Below are 20,824 nucleotides of genomic sequence, written 5' to 3'. Positions count from 1 at the left end.
CTGCTGGTTTCAAACAGTTGAATGAATTTTTTCTCGCAGACTGATTGACGTGATTATGCATTTACAGTGGTATGAACTATTATAGGGGTGGTCAAATGGATATTAATGTTATTAAATCGATTTTTTATATTATTTTTAATTATTAACATTATTATTTAAAATGGCAATGCGGTGGCGGAGTAGGTAGTGCTGTCGCCTCACAGCAAGAAGGTCGCTGGTTCGAGCCTTGGCTGGGTCAGTTCACGTTTCTGTATGGAGTTTTCATGTTCTCCCTGCATACGGGTGGGTTTCCCCCACAGTCCAAAGACTGATCTCATTAACAGAGCGATCTTATTAACTGGAATTATTTTTAAGGGATGAAAATGGAATAAAAGCTGCATAATATTTTCTTTTCAATATTAGCATTTGCAATAGTCACATTGCGGGTATGCACGATGTATATATGAATTATAATTAATAATTTTGCAATGTTTTTTGAGGCCTGTGACTATGTGAGGGTTTTAAAACTATTGAAGCATGAGAAAATGTACAGTTTATAACTTTAACACATAAGCAGGAATTAATTTTATTGAATTGTTTCGAAAACTAAGGTTGTACATTATTATTTTACATTTGATTATGTAATTATTGTATACCTGTATACAGTTCGACTCCTCGGAAAACAATAAAATGCTCTTTATTTAATTTGCATACTTTTGTTCATTGAATTTATCTTGTAGATCCCTACAGAATCATCCTAATCAATATCTAAAATGATACATTTTTTTTCAAATAGTTATTCAACTCATCTAGTGCAAATGTATTCATATTGCAATACATATCGCATCAGCAGCAAAGAACTGAAAAGAGTATCAACCAAAAGAAGCATGAACTTTAGGTATACAGAGGTTAATAAAACTACTTGAGTGCAGATTTCAACAAGTTTTATCAATGTTGAGAAGTGACTCTAAATATACAAAAACCTGCTTGAAGAGAAGGCCCATTCAATAATGAACTGGTATAGTCACACTGTTAACTATAATCAACAGTGTTGTTGAAATCTTTTCAATGATTGATAAAAACATACATAATCAAAATACATTCTGCTTTAAACTAAACCCTAACCCTATTTTGATTTTTGAGTGGCTGGAATACTAGTTAATCGATCATTATGTCTTTTTCTTATTTAGGATGATGATGATGATGATACACATACAAAATTTTGACACTTGGCTATAAGATGTAATGTTTATAGGTCAATCTGACCACCTAGTTGTATGGTTTAAGGCTGCACAGAATAAAAAAATAATGTCAGGTGTTTAACTAGTGTTTCTCATCTACATTATTGCAACTGGCAAAAAAATATCCAAATTTATTTAATATTAATGGGAGTGGTATATGTTCATTTTGCTGTAAATTCCTGAACATTGATCTTAACATTGCTAGCACTATCGATTGGAACAGAATAAATCGTTTTTATTTTACAAATAAACAACAAAAAAACTCATCTGCTGATCAAACAGGGAATGAAATTATACAAAAAGCAAAAAATATCCCTCAGCATACAATTTTCAAAAAGAGATCTACAATAAGCCTCTGCTGAGCTCAAACCTGACAGAAAACTGGCAGGACGTTGCATATGTTGCTAGACTTGACAGGTTTTGTATTTCTGACATCATTATGTTCACTTTCCTTTAAACTGAACAGCATTTGGCAACAGCATAAGAGAGAGCACAAAGGACTCTGGGTATTCAACCACTAGTGGAACTCACTGAGAAATAAATTCAATTTGCAAGCCAGCTCTATTATACAGCAATTTTAATTCAACGACTTAAAAATATTACAGTTTTGAGCAGAAAAGTGCTGCATCTGCACTTCTGTCTGAATAGAAGGCTTGTATTAAAATAGCGTAAATTCCTGCTCTCCTCTTTTCTTCTTCGCGTAACAACAGAAGTGCACAGGAGGTCAGAAACAGGCTATTGTCTCTCCAACCAACCCCACTCTCTCTCTTTATCTCTCTCTATCTTGTAATGGAGCTGCCTGGCCTCTTTTAACACACTAACACAATCAGTTCACTCTGTAAGGTGGGGAATTTGTTTATGTGCTTTTCTGTACGCCAGTGAGATTACATTTCTTGCAGCACAATAAGAAAAGGAGATGTGTCTGATCTGACATGGTTATGATGGCTGGATGGATGGCTATGATGGATGGATGGAACAACAGATAGATTGTTGGATAGAACAATGGATAGGTTGATGGATGGATGGATGGATGGATGGATGGATGGATGGATGGATGGATGGATGGATGGATGGATGGATGGATGGATGGATGGATGGATGGAATGAACGATAAAACATTGGATGGATGGTTGGACGGAATCAATGATAGAACAATAGATGTATGGACAGAATGAATAATAGAATGATGGATAAAATGATAGAACAATGGATAGAATGATGTATAGAATGATAGGAAAAATGGATAGAACGATAAAACGGATGGATGGACGGACAGACAGATAGATAGAATGACAGATAGATTGATAGAATAGATGGATAAAATGACAGATTGTTAGAACGATAGATAGAATGAAGGATGGATCAATTGTTAAAACGCTTGCTAGAGTGATTGAAAAATGATGGATGGATGGATAGATAGAGGAACGGACAGATGGATAGACAGATAGAACGATAGATAGAACGATAGATAGAACGATAGATAGATAGATAGATAGATAGATAGATAGATAGATAGATAGATAGATAGATAGATAGATAGATAGATAGATAGATAGATAGATAGATAGATAGATAGACAAATTTGGACATTGTTTCTGGTCTTCATAATCCTCAACATCTTGGCAAAAACTATGAGATTTTTATTCACTGTCTACCTACAGTATATACAGTAAGAAAGAGGAACAACCACAGCAATGGCACAATCAGAGACTGCCCTCTTCTGGACATGTTCACACCGCAGTAGCATAACTGCACACTGTTATAAAAGAACATCTGTCTCCAAGAGGTGTAGTTTAATAGCTTGAAAAACAAACTAATTACAGGGATTCTTTACCCAAAAATGAAAACACTGTTGTACTCAACCTCGGGCCATCCAAGATTTTGCTCCAGTAGAGCATTTAAGAAGATCTGTAGCTGAAACTGTAATATTTTTTGAGTTATACAATGCAATGGCTACTAGAGTCAAAATATCTTCTAAAAGATGAAAGATGATTACATTCAGAACAACTTATTCTTTTCAAGTGTAGTAAGGCAAGGCAAAATACATTTAATTCTCTGCTTCATCTGAGAGCAGACGTATGTCTAAAACAATGTCATGCTAATCTGTTTTCCTGTCTGGGTGACCTGGGACCTGTAAATATCAGTATAAAGTATGTTTGAATTTTGTGAGCAAGGTATGCTAATGGTCTAAACCAGTTCAATAATTTATGCTAAGCTAAGCTAAACATGCTCCTGCTAGAACTGGAGATTGGTTGAATGGATTCAAAAATGGTAAAACTCGACAGTTCAACTATGGATAGATTTTTTTTTTCAAAAAAGGTGGAGTGTTTCTTTAAGGCTGATCTTTATGTTTACATTTAGCAGACGTTTTAATTCAAAGCGATTTAATAGTGAGAATAAAATAAGTGCATCAAATGTAGCACATCAAAGTCTATTTACTAAATAAGTTACTAAATGTAAAAGTCAAATTCTGTTCTTTTTTTCTCTGTACCTTCTGGCTGCCTTCTGGGTCCAGGGCATGTACACAGGTCACGTACTCCTGCATGGCCTGTTCTGCACTCATGTCCCCCAGCTGCTTCCACGCCGACCTGTCAACAGAAAAAGGATTTTTTTGTGTTCCAAAAAAACTCATATTACTGGATGGAATGTGAAAATATTTATTAATTTTGTGCACAGACAAAATCATAAACAATTGATTGTAACTGTCAGATTATTTCACCCTTGTGCACTGTTCAAATGTACTACCCTTTCGTTATGTTTGGGATGAAAACATCCACTAAATTAAACTGCTGTAAAAATGCATCAGATCATTTTTGTTTTACATAAATCTGTTAATCAGCCTCAGTCCTGATAAAAAACTACTAAATGTACTAAACTCTTTAAATGTCAAGTTCATAAATGATGTCAAAACATTTGCATTTTTACAGCAGTTTATTTTAGTGGATGTTTTCCTCCCGAACATATTGAAATCTTTTTCAAAGCATTTTTTCATTTTCTTTTCTTTTTTTTCTTTTTTCTTTTTCTTTTTTCTTTTTACTAAAAATCATTCCGCTAGCTGAAACAGGGAAAAAGTTATTGCCAAAATAAGACTCAAAATCACCCCGGAATGGTTGAATCCCCAACAGTACCAAGAGACTTACCATTTTCTCTGTCCCTCGAAATCGAAGAAACCAGGTTTTGAAGTATTGCACTTTCCAACTTTGACCTGTGAAAAATAATTTATTAATATATTTACTATTTACTTAATGATTCATTTTCAACCACTGAACTTTAGGTAGTGCTAACTTTAATTATGTTAAACTCCAGAACCAAAAATAAATTGACTCAAAACATATTTAGATATTTCATTGGTAACACTTTATTTTTATGGTCTATTTGAGTATTAGTAGACTGTGTGCTTAATCTGATGATACTGCTCCTTCAACAGACATTTAACTGACTAAAAGAAACTTTACAAGTACATGTCAACTTATACTAACCCTAACCCCAACCTAACAGTCTACTTATAATATAATGAGAATTAGTTGGCATGTAGATCCAATGCCAATGCCAATGCCATGTAAATAATTCAACAAACAGACCATCAAAATAAAGTGTGACCATACTTAGTCACACGTTATTTTGATGGTGCGTTTGTTGAATTCAGTTCAGTGACAACTTGTGACATGCTTCCTATATGGTTTACTACGCTACTTTCAAGTATGACTTCGAAACAATATCAACTCTATTTAATTGACTGTGAACAATGTTAGTCTTTGGCTGCTAATATGACTTGTTTAGAATTTAAAATTGGCAAAAAATACTTTTTCTGAAAATATAATTTTAAGGGAAAAGTCAGAATGTGTGAATATAAAACCAACTTCTCCCCAATCATCTGTCAGAACTACACAGAAGCACAATTTTAATCACAGCACAATTACTACTGTTTTTGTGGCTACTGGGAAAACTTTTAATTAGCTACCTTTGTCATAATAATATATCTACTGGTAAAATAATGATCAAGTTAAACTAAATTAACGCTTTATATTGTGCTTGCACGAGCTGTCATGTTAATAGAAAGTTATTTTACAGCTTGATGAACAATGACAATGAGGAGAGCTCTGTGTTTACCTGTTTGAACCTGGCGTACAGATACAGCAGCTGTTCTCTACTGGCTGTCTGCACGAGATCTCGGACCCGGTCTGCCGCAGACTCAAACTCATTCTCTAGATCTGCCCCTTCTAATCGAGCCGATGCATCGCCAGCACTGCAATCAAATTTCCCTAATCCGAAATCGGAATCAGAGTCAGAGCCTCCGCCGAGTGGCTCTCCGGTGTCAGGCCGGGCTGGATCAGTACCGGAGCCCGTCGCTGAGTCTGGGGAGGATGATGGAGATCGGGACGCCATTGAAGAGAATAAAGATACCCTTCAGGGTTTATTAACAGTATTTTTGCTTTGGTTGTTATTAAATAGTAATAAAAACGGCACAGACAGTTGGCTGCTACAGTACGTTTTCCGTAATCCGATTCAGTCGGACTTGTTTTGAGAATTGGTCCGTGAATGGTACGTCACAATAAAAGGCGCGACTGCATCCTGCACCCGGTGAAAACGGTTCCAACTGTTAATAGGTAATAATATTTATACAGTCGCATGATGTTCAAATCCAATTAAATCAGCATTCCAGTCAATCTAAAAATGTATAGACGTATATATATATATATATATATATATATATATATATATATATATATATATATATATATATATATATATATATATATATATAATCGATTGTGCAATACCATATTATAGGAAGCGATTTAGAACTTTTACAGAATTTCAACTTAAACGTAAACAAATTATCATTAAATATAAGTAAAACAAGTTAAAACATAACAAACAGGTTATGTTATTTGGGAAATTAAAAAGTATTCATAATATAGATTTACAAATATGATAATTCAAATGTTAATGAAGTTACATAAAGAGTATATGCAATTAAGTTTCTTGGTGCTGCATTGGATCATAAATTAGTTGGAAACCACAAATAAATAATGTGATATCAAAATTTGTAAAAACTGTAGCAATAGTGTATAAAGCATGATTTATCCTGGACAATAAATCAATGTATATATTATGTAATACACTTATGTTGCCATATGAGGGGGTGGTATATGTTACAAAATGTAAATGTAATACGCTTGTGCTTCATCCCACTCAATTTTCCACCATGTTAACGTTTTTTTTTTTTTTTTTTTTTTTTTGTTAAGGATAATTTATGTATGATATTTCTGTTCGAAAATAAATAAATCAAAATCAAATCAAAGCAGCCACAGAATGTATTTGACATATAAATGCAATAAACCAGGAGCACGTTACTATTTTTGTTCATTCATTGTGATTTTGGCGCAGATTCTGAAATATAAATATTGTCCACAAGATGGCAAACTTATCACATTTTCCCAAACGTGTGTCCATTTATTCCGCTGTCCAAATCCTGTTCAACCAAAGAAAAACACGTCACAGACGCTCAGATTACTTCTCCCTGCATTTCTTTAAAATATCTTGTTGGGTAGTCCTAAAGGTTTTTATGTTGCCCAGAAGCTAAAAGTGCCCCCCTGGTGTGCTAAAATATAAGTACATAAGGCGGGAATGCAGGCCTCTTAGGGGTCATGAATCAGTTCTTTATGGCCTTGAGTCAGCATGTAATATATTTGAGTAAAATGTAAGTAAACAGATTCATAAACAAGAGTGAAGGGCTCAGGTGGACTGGTGGATGCTTTCGTTTTAAGTTTCTTGTACTCTGCTTGTAAATCATAAGTGTTCTTTTCATTTTGTAAGTAGTATGCACTTTTTGATGTTAATATAGACTAAACTCTATTTTATAAAATGTCTATGTTGAAATAAATTACTGCCATCATCTGTGTCAGTAAGGAATTAATGTATTTTTATAAATTACAGAAATTAGACATCTTATTATTTATGTCATAAGCTTGTGCAGTATTGTATCAATATAAACACACAATATATTCATATATTTTATTGCAAATATTATAATTAGTAATATGTTGATGTTTTCTTTCATTTGTTGTATATTTGAAAAGTGTGTAGTATGCCCTGACTAAATATTGAAAAAAGTAGGTCCACTTGTAAAACATCTATTTTCAACAAATGATCCAATACATGAATAATTAAGTTGGCAAAGAATGTGTTATATAAGTTACAGAGTTTAACAGTGAATGACGTATCTGTTGCACATAGTGCTTAGCATACATAAGTTCACCCCTCACAAATCTCTCTTTTAAATTCATATTTTTAATAGGAAGCTATACAATATTATAAATTGTGCATATACATTAGATAAGACAGTACTGAAGCGTAGTACTGAAAATAGCTTACAATAACAGTCCACAAAGTACAGCCAAATTTATGTTATATATAGAAAAATATTAAATATAAATAAAAATTAAAAAAAAGAAAAAATCAGGAGAAGCAAAACAATTGAAAAACTTAGTTAAAATTTTGTAGGTTGTAATATATAGATATATATATTTTTGCAATTTCTTTTTTTGAATTTAATTGTATTATCTTTAAATTTTTAAATATGTTTGGTGACTAAAAATATTGCTATAAATATATCTGTTTAATAACAGGCAAATACTATAACTGGTCACAAACAACATTCACTGCAGATTCTGTTTGACTCCTTTATGGAAAAAACAGCAATTGTGATTTTTAAAGACAATATACATAACCTTTATTCAGCTTTTAAAGTGTTACCATCAACCGGCAGATTTAGAATTCCTAAACCCCAAAGAAATACTAATAAAAAGTCATCTATCCCAATTTCAGTTGTTTTCCTAAATCAGATCACTGTTTGAAGTGAAGAGGGTGGTTGTTAAGAATGATCTGCAGTAATATGTTTATGGTTGTGGTTGTATGCATGCAGTTGTTGTCTTAAATCCAGTGTTAAAGACAAATTTCCTTTCTGTGCTGAGCAGAATGGACATTAAAGTTTAAACTAAACTTAACTAAACTACATCTGTTTTGTTTAAATGCACCAAAATACATTGCCTATATTCACTGAGAAATGAATAAAAATATTCATTTTACAACATGGGGTGTATGATGTCATAAAAATGACAAGTTTATATATTCAGAACATAAAAACAATATTCAAACAACAAATAAATATAATTTAGTAATTATTTTAAAATAGTGTCATAAAAAATGTACTTAATTTTACTGAGGTTAAATTAAAGGTTCCACAAAGCTTGTCAACAGTTGGCCATTTAACGCACATAGAGGCTTAGTGGTTTGCAAAAAATAAATTAATAAAATAATACAAAGTACACAAGCAAATAAATAAATAAATAACTAAATTAAAGAAGTCCACTGTTACTTTTTTTTATAAATTATAAAGATTTCAAAAGATTGATCTGGGTCAGTCACTTACATTAAAACTGCAAAATTACAAATTACTAATAAATAATACCACAATAAAGCAGGATAATATTTCAAATTATACAGTACCTATTCATACACTTTAACGTGAATTGTTTTAACAGCTTTGCTTTTCAAATAAGTAAATGAATATCATGAATGTATATCAGTGTTCTTTAATCAGGACCCCCACTAGGGGGCCTCAGCACAGTTCCAAGGGGGGCACAAGTTGCCTCAAATTTTTTTTAAACAAAACTGAAAACTGAAAGAAAAAAAGCTGAAAATCAAGATGTAAGCTTTTATACATTATATTAATTTGTTCACTCAGCAATTGCTATTCTAATTTGAGGTGTTTTAGATCTTGTTTCTACGCCTAGAAAGATCCTGGAAATGTAAGTCAGGATATTTATATAGATTATAGGAAGGAAAATTATTTTGGAATTTTTATTTTGTCATTGCAGCAGAAGTAGGCTATACAGCAAAATCTTGGAAATCTTGGTGTGTCAAATGGGACAATGAAGCAATAATGTAGACTGTACATATATAACACATTTAAAAAAGAAACATTTTATCGCATCGTTGGGTGCAACTTACAGAGTAACGATACAATTACTTTTCAGCTGAAAGGTCACTTTTGTCATGGTTACTGTATAACGTACTGGAAATAAATTCAATAGTTCTAAATCAATTCAGAGAAGCAGAATAACATAGTCTTTGCAGAATAATTGTATGTTCAACTATTATTTATCAAAAAATGCATATGCTTAAGAAAAACATTTAATGAGAAGTTAGTTCATGACAATATAAGGCATAAATTCAGAGAAGCAGAATAACTATAGACATGGATTTTTTGTTATTCAAATAATTTCAATATTTTTCAAAAAAAGGTTTTATTTGCTCGACTACTGCACATGCATAAGCACCAATATCAATATATGGCATGTAATAAATATGGTGTCAATAATTTGAAACATTTAATTTAAGTGTTACTTAAAAAAAAGGAAAATTACTCAAATGTAAAGAATTAAGAGTTTAAATTCTATTTAATATGCGTTATTAGCATTTAGTCAAATAGCCAATTAAATTACTCATGAAATAAGTTACTTTGCTGACAAATAATGATGTGATTCACTCAAAAAATGGTTCATTGGATTAACTAAGTATTTTTAAGTGTTCGCAATTACTGTAAGTTCGCAAATTTAGTTTATTTCTGTTTTTTAAAGATATTAGTCAGAAAGCCACAGCACCAAATACATAGAATCATTAGCAATCAACTGCTGCAATCTAGCAGCAGAACACAATTTGCTCACATTTTCTTTCCCTCTGAATAAACAAATACAATAACATATTCTTGCATTAAGGACAATATAAAAACGTTATATTATATTATATTATATTATATTAAAATAATATATAATGACATAAGATATAGATAAAATCATTAGGCCTTACAACAATACAGAAAAAATATATAAATGCAAATATGCAAAGGGTACGGCAGTAAAAAATAAATTAACAATAAAAAAACACCACTTTCCATTCACAACTAAGCCAGGGGCAGGGAAAATAAAAAAAGGTAATGTATATAAATATATATACAAACACAGTTAATAATTTAGGGGGGTTATTAATTCTGACTTCAATTGTATATAAGAGGAAGGGTTTACAAATGGTGTTAAAACTTTTGGTATTACTGCAAACTGTATACCTAATCTTTTCTAGACTGCATCAGATCATGCATCCAATGTACATAACTGGGTGGAGAAGGATTTTTCCAGTTGAGTGTTATAAACCTTTTAGCAATTATTAAACAGAAGGTGAGCACATTTGATTGTGTAGATGACAAGGAATCCTTCCATGACTCAAAATCTAAAAGAAAATATTCAGAAATTGATTAAAAAATTAATGCCCAAAAAGTACTTAGTGCTGGACAAAGCCAGAATGTATAAAAAGAGGACTTGTTGACACCGATCACAAATTGGATCAAAGCCAGGGTTACTTTTAGATATTTTTGCCTTAGTCCAATATACTCTGTAATATATATATACTCTGTAAACTCTCACAATAACTAGAATTGTACAAGGCAATGGGCTGAATTTAAACAAATAAAATTTAGTAATGTTCAACTTAATTTGTTTGTTTAAATGCAGCTTATATTAATTGTTTGCAACTACTTACCTTAAAACTAATGTAGGCTAAAAATCCACAATGACTCATTTTTTTCAGTGTTGGTAATTAATTACTTTTTGAAGTAACTTACCCAACACTATTATCTACGTATGTATTTGAAGTATATTAAACCAAAAGGCTTGAAAAAAATTAATCACAAACAGCTTTTTGTAAACGCAGCTCACGGCGCACTGTGACGCACACACGTCTTTCACCGAGAGCGCGCTTCTGATGGCGGACAGCAAGCGCTCATACGAACGCGCAGAGAGTCCGGAGAGAGAAAGTCACTCCCAGAGACTCTCGCTCCCGCTGCTGTCATTCAGGCACCTGTTTCGGGGAGTAGCAGGAGGTCACTTTTAGTCCCCTTATGTTTCGGGTTTTACTTTGACCGGGGTATTACAGTATGCGGGACCGGGGAATAGTGGACTGCGAGAGACCGGACAGGATTTAGACAGAGCGCAACGCGACGCGTGAGGCTCAGTAACTTAGTGACAGAAATAATAACAAAAGCCGCGAAGAACAAGAAGAAGACGCTTTTGAGGATATTATTATAGTTTGACTGGATTTCTGCACCGCCAGCATGAAGTTTGCGGAGCACTTGTCCGCCCATATTACTCCAGAATGGAGGAAACAGTACATTCAGTATGAGGTGAGAGATTTATTTAGGATTTCTGTTCGCTTCTTGTTGTTGCGTTGAGAAGAAACTGACAGCAGAAAAGCCTATCGCCAATCACAACTTCAGAGGGCTGTTTGAATTCAACATATTACAATTGAAATAAGCGTTGAATAATGGATTTAAAAATTATACCAAACGAAATATTTCTGGAAAACAACTCAAATGTCGAATCAAATTTGACTTTACTTATTTTATCTTCGTGTTTTTTCTAGGCTATTTATTTATTTATAGGCTATTTTTATTTATATATAGGCTCACTTTTGCTGCCACCTATATACTTTTATTTACGTAGGTCTATATTGTATTGATCTTGTTAGATTTTCATTTCATTGTGATTTTGCTGTGGGTTCAGTGCATCTGGAAAAAAAAGTCAAACACCTGCCTGGACATTTCAAACAAAGAAGAATAAATCGCTAAAAGAAAATAATAATACAACAAACAATAAATCAAATAGCAAAAACACAATATTAAATGTTAATGTCAGAATTGTACAGTTATATGAAGTAAACTCGTCTACTTTCCTCCTTAAGTTTTTCTTTTTGGAATTAAGCCAGAAAGGTCATTTGATCTAATTGGTTTGCTCGCCCACTTTATGTCTGCTGCGGTTAATTTGCTGAGTGTCAGAGTTGAAAGTATATTTTTGCACAGAATTCTTTCTTTCTTTCTTTCTTTCTTTCTTTCTTTCTTTCTTTCTTTCTTTCTTTCTTTCTTTCTTTCTTTCTTTCTTTCTTTCTTTCTTTCTTTCTTTCATTGGAATGATATTTTCTGATAATTTTGTTCTTATTACATACAATATAATGGAAAAATTGCAAGAAATGTTTGCATAAATTCCAGTATATAGTTAAAAAATATATATATATATTTATTTTGCTTCATTAACAAATGGTTTAACTCAGCTTGCAGTCCAGGGTTTCCAAGCTTTCCAACCACCATCAGTTTTATGAATAATGAACAAAAGAGCTCTGAGAGATTCATATATCCCTTGCTAAAAATAACATGCTCCACTATCAAGCCTCTGCATCAGAAGAATGCTACTCTGCTTAAAAAAAACAAAAACATTGAATTAAACATAATAATAATAATAGTAATAATAATAATTATTATTATTAATATTATTTTTTTTTAAATATTATGTAATCTTATTATTATTATAATTTTTTCATTCTTTTGTGAGTTAACAGTGGCTGGAAAAAATGTTGAACTGGTCATTCAAACTGTTGAATAATGGAAGGCTTCAAGCATTTTTTTAATGTCTTGTTGGTTTATTTATTGTTTCTGTGCTGTGAAATTATTGACTGCGCCCTTAGACGATAAATCAATGTTATTTGCGGGGTGATGGTGGATGGTCAGGGCTTCAGTATGCGTTTTGGCGCAAAGGAGGAGAAATCCTTTGTCTGGAGCACTGAATCTGTAATCAGACGCAGAACGGCAAACTGCAAGTAAACAAAATGTATTCATCCAAAAGAATCTCAATGATTGTATGTTAAGAATCATTGTTGATTGCAGAGATTAGCAGGCTGAATACACTTAGTTTGACCATTTAAACTGAAAATAAATGCATCTGTTGCTCATATTCACAGGTGCTGTAACACCTTCTATTGCATGCATGTATATGTCTGTCGCATCTGCTTTGGTCAGAATTGGTTGATTAGTCTCATTAGTCCTATTCTTTTCACTGTCAAACCTCAGTTACTGACCATATGTGACAGATTTGCATGTGCAAATAGACTGCAGTGAGATTTCAGCTTGATCTGTCAAGGACAAGACAAAGGACCCGAGGAAAATTAATCCATAATGATCAGCCTGTCATTTGACATTACCAGGGAATGTTACACTGAGCTCTATTTACACAGTTTACATGACATAGATAGATGATTAGCAATATCCTTTCCCACACCGACAGCCTTATCAATGAGCTGTCTGCTTTTATTCTGTACATACGGTGATAAATCGTGGGAGTTTAGGTTCTGATTTACTCTTGGCAAGATGAAATTAACATCTTTTTTCCCCAGCTACGTTCAATACAATATGATCCACTGCAGCTCTGTATTACAGTACATCACAAAGAAAAGTAGAATTTATTAATGTTTGGCCATTGAAGTCCCTCTGTGAGCAGTTAAGCCATGATTACTAGACAGACTCGGTCTCTGTTCATCTATTGCATTGCTGCCTGTGGCTGACAGTGCTATAGGAAGTCAATGTGAAGCAGCCCCACAGGCTCTGCGCAATAAACCTGAGTCCATAAACTGACTTATAAAGATTGAACTGTTCAGGAAACTGACAGGCTTCTTTACCTAGTCCATTCCTTGAAACTTTGAAGAAGACTTATAATAATTTTTTTAGTTTTTTTTCACCTTTACTATGACAGGACAGTAGAGATATCAGACAGGAAAGCATTTAGAGCAGAGAGAGGGGAAGGATCGGCAAACGACCTCGAGCCGGGAATCGAACTCAGGTCACTTTGAGCACATCGGTGTTATATGTCAGCGCACAGAACCACTATGCTATTTGCGCAATTGAACAAGGCATTTTTTGTCTGATACCCAAATGGATAGTTGATTAAAAAAAAAAACTCACTCTCAAGTTATAAACCTTTGTAAGTTTCTTTCTTCTGTTGAAAACAAATGATGATATTTTAAAGATAGCCAAAAACTTGTAACCATTAATTTTCATAGTAGGGAAAACTAATACTAATACTGGAAGTCAATGGTTACAGGTTTCCTGCATTCTTCAAAATATCTTCTCTTGAGTTCAACAGAAGAAAGAAACTCATTAAGGGTTGAATTAAACAAAGGGTGAGTAAATGATGACAGCGTTTTTATTTTTGGGGTGAACTGTGCCTTTAAATGTGACCTTGAAATATAGATTGATTAATGTGCATAGGTGAACACAGGAGTGCAATAATAGAAAGGTGAATGAAGGGTTGATGAAATGTTTAGTCTCCCAGTTGATGAATTGACAAACTGATTAAGTGATAAATTAATGAGGCCTCCCAGGCTGGGTTGTGCATTTTAACTAGCTGTAAAATCTTTTACTTGCTTGTAAAATGCCCCAATGAATTATGCAGAAGATATTAACACAATCACAGAATCCAATCATATTTTACTATCTAATGTAGAATGTTTTCCAATTTTGGATTGCTAATTCAAAAGTAGGAGTTTGTGTGTAAAAAAAGTGAATATGTGTCTGTGAATAAGCTGCACATAAACCAACTTAAAATATGTAAAGTATAAGTGTATAAGTAGTGGTACAATTGTTCAAATTAATGGAAACTGGGGAATGTTATTCCTTCATACATTCATTTTCTTTTCGGCTTATTCCCTTTATTAATCATGGGTCGCCACAGCGGAATGAACCGTCAACTTATTCAGCATATGTTTTACGCAGCGTATGCCCTTCCAGCCGCAACCCATCACTGGGAAACACCTATAAACTTTTGCATTAACACACATACACTACGGCCAATTTAGCTTATTCAATTCACCTACAGCGCATGTCTTTGGACTGTGGGGGAAACCGGAGTATCCGGAGAAAATCCACGCGAACATGAGGAAAACATGCAAACTCCACACAGAAATGCCAACGGACCCAGCCAGGGTGCGAACCAGCGATCTTCTTGCTGTGAGGCAACACACTACCCACTGAGCCACCGTGTTGCCAAGGAAATGTTAAATTTTATACATTTATTTCAGTAATTTGTGATTACTAAAATTTAAACTAACTAATAAAACAGGAGCATTTTTTGTGAGTCAATTAATCAATCAATCATATAAAATAAAATGGATATATATTTTTAAATAAAATAGAATTTGGGGGAAATACTAAAAATAATTCTATATAAAAGTATTAATTAATATATTCTTTAAACCAGGAAAAATATAATAGGAAAATATTTCAGCAAAACAATAATAAAATGAAATCTGAAAAATAAAAAAAATCACAGGGCTGAACTATTAGGCTGAAAAAAATAGACTAAGAAAGATGGTGTTTTGTTAATTCAGGCTTCAACAATGTTCTAGGTGGATTTTAGGGTGTCAATATATGGTCTTAATTGACATCAGGTTACTATTGGAGTATATGAATTAAGTACTTATATTTCATTAAGTACAGTTTATTACATCATATATCAATTGAAAAAAATGAGGAATCTGTTATTGAGTCTGTTATTTATTAGACATATAACAAACTGGCAAGCACATACAACTTTCCTCAGTCAGAATTTGGCTCTTTGAATAATGAAAAATGTAAATATAATAATACCAACAATTATGCACATTTTTTCTAGCCTCAAAAAGTACATTTGAAAATTCATCGATAACATTCATTCATTCATTTATTTTTGCTTAGCTTAGTCCCTTTATTAATCTGGGATCGCCACAGCGGAATTAACCACCAACTTATCCAGCATGTGTTTTACACAGCGGATGCTCTTCCAGCTGCAACCCATCTCTGGGAAACATCCATACACACACACCCGGAGGAAACCCATGCGAACACAGGGAGAACATACAAACTCCACACAAAAACTCCAACTGACCCAGCCGACTCCGAGGCTCGAACGAGCGATCTTCTTGTTGTGAGGCGAATGTGCTACTCACTGCACCACCATGCAGTCACTCATTGATAACAACAATAGACAAATTCATATTCATTTTAATATGGGCCACTTCACATCTTTCATTGATCACTTTTGTTTCAAAAAATAAGGTCCAAGATATAGAATAAAAGTTACTTGTAAAATCTGGGAAACATCCATACACACACACCCGGAGGAAACCCATGCGAACACAGGGAGAACATACAAACTCCACACAAAAACTCCAACTGACCCAGCCGACTCCGAGGCTCGAACGAGCGATCTTCTTGTTGTGAGGCGAATGTGCTACTCACTGCACCACCATGCAGTCACTCATTGATAACAACAATAGACAAATTCATATTCATTTTAATATGGGCCACTTCACATCTTTCATTGATCACTTTTGTTTCAAAAAATAAGGTCCAAGATATAGAATAAAAGTTACTTGTAAAATCTGGGAAACATCCATACACACACACCCGGAGGAAACCCATGCGAACACAGGGAGAACATACAAACTCCACACAAAAACTCCAACTGACCCAGCCGACTCCGAGGCTCGAACGAGCGATCTTCTTGTTGTGAGGCGAATGTGCTACTCACTGCACCACCATGCAGTCACTCATTGATAACAACAATAGACAAATTCATATTCATTTTAATATGGGCCACTTCACATCTTTCATTGATCACTTTTGTTTCAAAAAATAAGGTCCAAGATATAGAATAAAAGTTACTTGTAAAATCTTTCCTCCATTTAAAAACAATACAGTAGACAAAGATGGATTCACTTATATCAGATTGTATGTTTTCTTGCACAGCTGGTTGTTGGACTCCAGATAAACTAATGTTAGCATTGGCCAAAACGGATTAGCTGAAGTCACACAGAAGTGACAGCCAAAAGGATTCAGTTTGGCCTAAATGAATTTTTTGATGATTATTTTCACTATTTATAGGACAAATGAGTATGTATAGGACATATTCTGGACCTTTGTCAGTGAGAGGTGGGTCTTCTGAGCCACCCGACCCCCACCAGACCACCTACAGGCCTGTGGAGCCTATCAAAAAGTATTTGTGATCCTTAAATAAGATTAAAATTCTTTCTTTAATGCACATCTGAGATTAATTTTGCCAGTTTTACTGGTATCATATTAAAAATAATAATCATTTTAAATAAAATCGTTGTACTTGAATATTATTCTTGAATCTGAAACTGACCCTAGCAACACACAATATACATATATAACTACACAAACAGAAAATGTGTCTAGTTTTGAGCCTGCATAGTGCATACACTATATTTCTTCAAAGCTGCAGGTCTCCTCTCTGGCTGGGACGTATGGATCTCTCTGGCTGACTTCACAGACCTGCTGTTCACACATGCACTGACACACACGTACACACATATACACACAGGGACTTGCGCTCCCTCTCCCACTGGGATGACATCTGCTGCCAGACTCACTGGACCCTAAGACCTGCCCAAATCTCACCCAGACGCATGCATGCATATTTCTGGAGGATCAGCAGATGTATAGTGCACATGTATTCTTCATGCAGCTATTCAGTTGTAAAACTTGAACACATCTAGCCTTGTGTCATCATCTCGATCACCATGGCAATGCCGCCATCTTGACGATTCCCTTGTTTCATTGGCTGAAACAGTGGCCAGGCTTTGACCTTGAGGTGGGAAATTTGTGTACGCGTGAATAGAAAATTCTTCATTAATTGGCTTGGTTGCCGTTTAGCTTGGTGTACTGAGATTTGCTTGGCAAATAAATGTTCTTGATTGTAATTTGTCTTTTGCTGTGTCAAAGATATTCATTTCAATCTATGCTATATATATACAGTATATGCATATACAGACTGAGCGGTTCCTTGCACTGACAGCAGCTTGTGTAGTAATTCGGCAGATAATGTTACGTCTCCTGAGTGCTGGTAAAGCCACATCCCATAGATTTTTTTTCTTTTGTAATCTACAATAGCTGAAATCTTCTAAACAAATCTAAAAACTGAAATATTTTTAAAACAAAGAGGTGCATTTGCATTAAACAATTAAAATACCTGTATTATACTTGCATTTGTGTGTGTGTGTGTGTGTTTGTGTGTATACAGTTGAAGTCAGAATTATTAGCCCCCTGAATTATTAGCGCCCTGTTTATTTTTTCCCCAATTTCTGTTTAACGGAGAGCAGATTTTTTTCAACACATTTCTAAACATATTTTTTTTAATAACTCATTGCTAAAAACTGATTTAAGTATTATTTGCCCCCTCTGAATCTTTCTTTCTTTTTTACATATTTCCCAAAATATGTTTAACAGAGCAAGGACATTTTTCACAGTATGTTTGATAATATTTGTTTCTTCTGGAGAAAGTCTTATTTGTTTTATTTTGGCTGGAATAAAAGCAGTTTTTAATTTTTAAAACACAATTTTAAGGTCTAAATGCTTAGGTCCTTTAAGCTCTATATTTTTGTTAGTCTACAGAACAAACCATCGTTATACAATAACTTGCCTAATTACCCTAACCTAGTTAACCTATAGTTAAGCCTTAAAATGTCACTTTAAGTGTCTTGAAAAATATCTAGTCAAATATTAATTACTGTCATCATGGCAAAGATAAAAGAAATAAGTTATTAGAAATGAGTTATTAAACTATTATGTTTAGAAATGTGTTGAAAAAAAATCTTTTCTCCGTTAAACAGAAATGAAGGGAAAAATAAACAGGAGGGCTAATAATTCTGTAGGACTAATAATTCTGACTTTAACTGTATGGAAATTAACAGTTTTGTTGTATTTTGTTATTTACATTTTTATTTTTTATTTTTCCTCTGTTTATCAATGCTTTTGAATTGCATTATGGGACCTTGGTCGTTCTTCCAACAAAATTTAACCTTGAAAAGTTTGAAAAAGTAACTTTTTTTTACACTTTTAATAGTTTAAAATTAAATATTGTCTGGGTTGGTGTTGTGTATATACAGTAAAAAAAACTTGTAATAAACTGCCAGTACATTCTCTGTTATTTTACACTGTAAAACCCAACTGTCAACTTTATCAAGTGAAAGGAGTGTAGTTAACTCAAAATTGACTGAAAGTTAATTTCACTCATCTGAAAAGAGTTTTGAACTCAGTGTTGAAGGTAATGAGTAAATACCTTGTTACTTTAACTTAAATGGAGTAAGTTTACAGAACTCATTAGTTTTTGAACTAATGGTTTGTAGCAATCGGTTTGAGTTGCTTTAACTTCTTGGGTTTTACAGTACTCAGTTGGTTTGAGTTCCCTTCATTTATTGGGTTTTACTGTGCTCAAATTGCTTTGTCTACTCAAATTGATTAAGTTCACAGTACTCATTAGTTTTTGAACTGAAATGGTTTGTGGCAATCGGTTTCCTTAAATGGTTTAAGTTACCTTAACTTTTTGGGTTTTACAGTGCAGACTTATTTCTCTATATATTATTTCTTATACGTTATATAACTTCAAGCTACTAAAATGTAAACAAAATCACTTTGTTAAACAGTAGAATTGAATTTTCAACATCAAAAGTCAACAGATCAACATCCCATAATGCAATTCACAACCATAAATGCACTTGTGAATCTCAAAATACGGAGTGGTGACTGTATTCTGAGTCTAAATTTAACACTCATTTCTAAAGAAACAACTGTTGCCCTTTTCTGTAGCATGTTAGATCATTTGAAACCTAGGTAACTTTTGCACTGACAAGTTCTGAATCCTGTTCATCATTGACCCACACCAACAAACAACGATCTCCTCATTAACGGATCTGTTTTTTCTGACACAGGCTTTCAAGGAGATGCTGTATGCGGCCCAGGATCAGGCCCCATCCTTAGAAGGTAAGGAGACTCCCATCTGAACACGCAACGACCAAACCCTTTTTCCATCCTGTACTCGCCTCCAGCAGCCCAGAGCGAACTGCAGACTATAAATAGAGGGCATTTCAGTGCTGCCACATCTCTGGCAAGACAGTGGGCATGGCTATAATTAATATAGGACGTCAGATGTGTGCGAGGCGTAAGGGTGACGGGGTGCGGCATGGAAATGGTTTATCTGAAGAAGTAAACAGAGTTCTTGGGTTTCAGGTCATTTAGTCTCAAAGCGACACAGCAGTGATGTTGTTCTAGTACTTTTTTATGTCAAGTCTCATAACTCTGATTTCCTGATAGAGGTTTTAAGGTAAAAGTTTGGTTGGAGATGTTACTGGTGAAGTGTTACTTTAAAGTGTTTTAAGAATCCCTTGCTTTGTATTTGGGATGTACAATATTGGAAAAATATAGAGTCCAAATGTTTATTTAATTTAATTTTATTTTATTTCGTTTTCGTTTATTTCATTTTTTGGTTGGTTTAATTTGTTTTTATTTTATTATTTTTTTATTGTGGTAGAGAGTAAATTTTTGTTGCTGTTTTTTTATTTTATTTTATTTTATTTTATTTTATTTTATTTTATTTTATTTTATTTTATTTTATTTTATTTTATTTTATTTTATTTTATTTCAATAGAGAGGAATTTTCACCTGATAAAAATGTATGCATTTTTTATTAATTTATTCTGATGCTGTTTCTTGTAAAACTAATTTAACAACATTTTGAAAAAACATTTTGAAGGTTTGCATTCTGGAAGAATCAATTTCAATCCTTTTCAATTATTTTTATTTTATTTTACAATTAACATGACAATAATGGCTATAAAGTAATAATTATTGGTTATTGTTAATAAATAAAAATATTGAATAAAATAAT

At 33.4% G+C, this 20,824-nt stretch overlaps 2 protein-coding genes across 5 annotated transcripts in view; one reads left to right on the top strand and one right to left on the bottom strand.

Annotated features, from left to right (window-relative positions):
- The window catches only part of acbd6 (acyl-CoA binding domain containing 6), a 70,317-nt gene extending 64,571 nt beyond the window's left edge, over nt 1-5,746 (bottom strand). For 2 of the 3 annotated variants that reach the window (XR_015496850.1, XR_015496849.1), the window contains exons 1-3: nt 5,331-5,746; nt 4,361-4,425; nt 3,712-3,808 (exon numbers count right to left, since the gene is read on the bottom strand). Coding sequence is in view for 1 of the 3 variants with exons in the window: in NM_001025455.1 (NP_001020626.1) it covers nt 3,712-3,808; nt 4,361-4,425; nt 5,331-5,606 (438 nt within the window). In the remaining 2 variants the exon portion in view is untranslated. 3 annotated transcript variants of the gene reach the window in all.
- A 5,382-nt stretch (nt 5,747-11,128) lies between these two features.
- Nucleotides 11,129-20,824, top strand: part of xpr1a (xenotropic and polytropic retrovirus receptor 1a) — a 161,011-nt gene continuing 151,315 nt past the window's right edge. The window contains exons 1-2 of one of the 2 annotated variants that reach the window (XR_015496741.1): nt 11,129-11,460; nt 19,869-19,920. Coding sequence is in view for 1 of the 2 variants with exons in the window: in NM_001245100.1 (NP_001232029.1) it covers nt 11,392-11,460; nt 19,869-19,920 (121 nt within the window). In the remaining variant the exon portion in view is untranslated. 2 annotated transcript variants of the gene reach the window in all.

The sequence above is a fragment of the Danio rerio genome, chromosome 8 (assembly GCF_052040795.2).
Source record: "Danio rerio strain M-AB ecotype USA chromosome 8, GRCz13ab, whole genome shotgun sequence".
Taxonomy (NCBI): Eukaryota; Metazoa; Chordata; class Actinopteri; order Cypriniformes; family Danionidae; genus Danio; species Danio rerio.
Note: the sequence above shows the minus strand (reverse complement) of the source record. Positions and strands in the feature narration are given on the sequence as shown.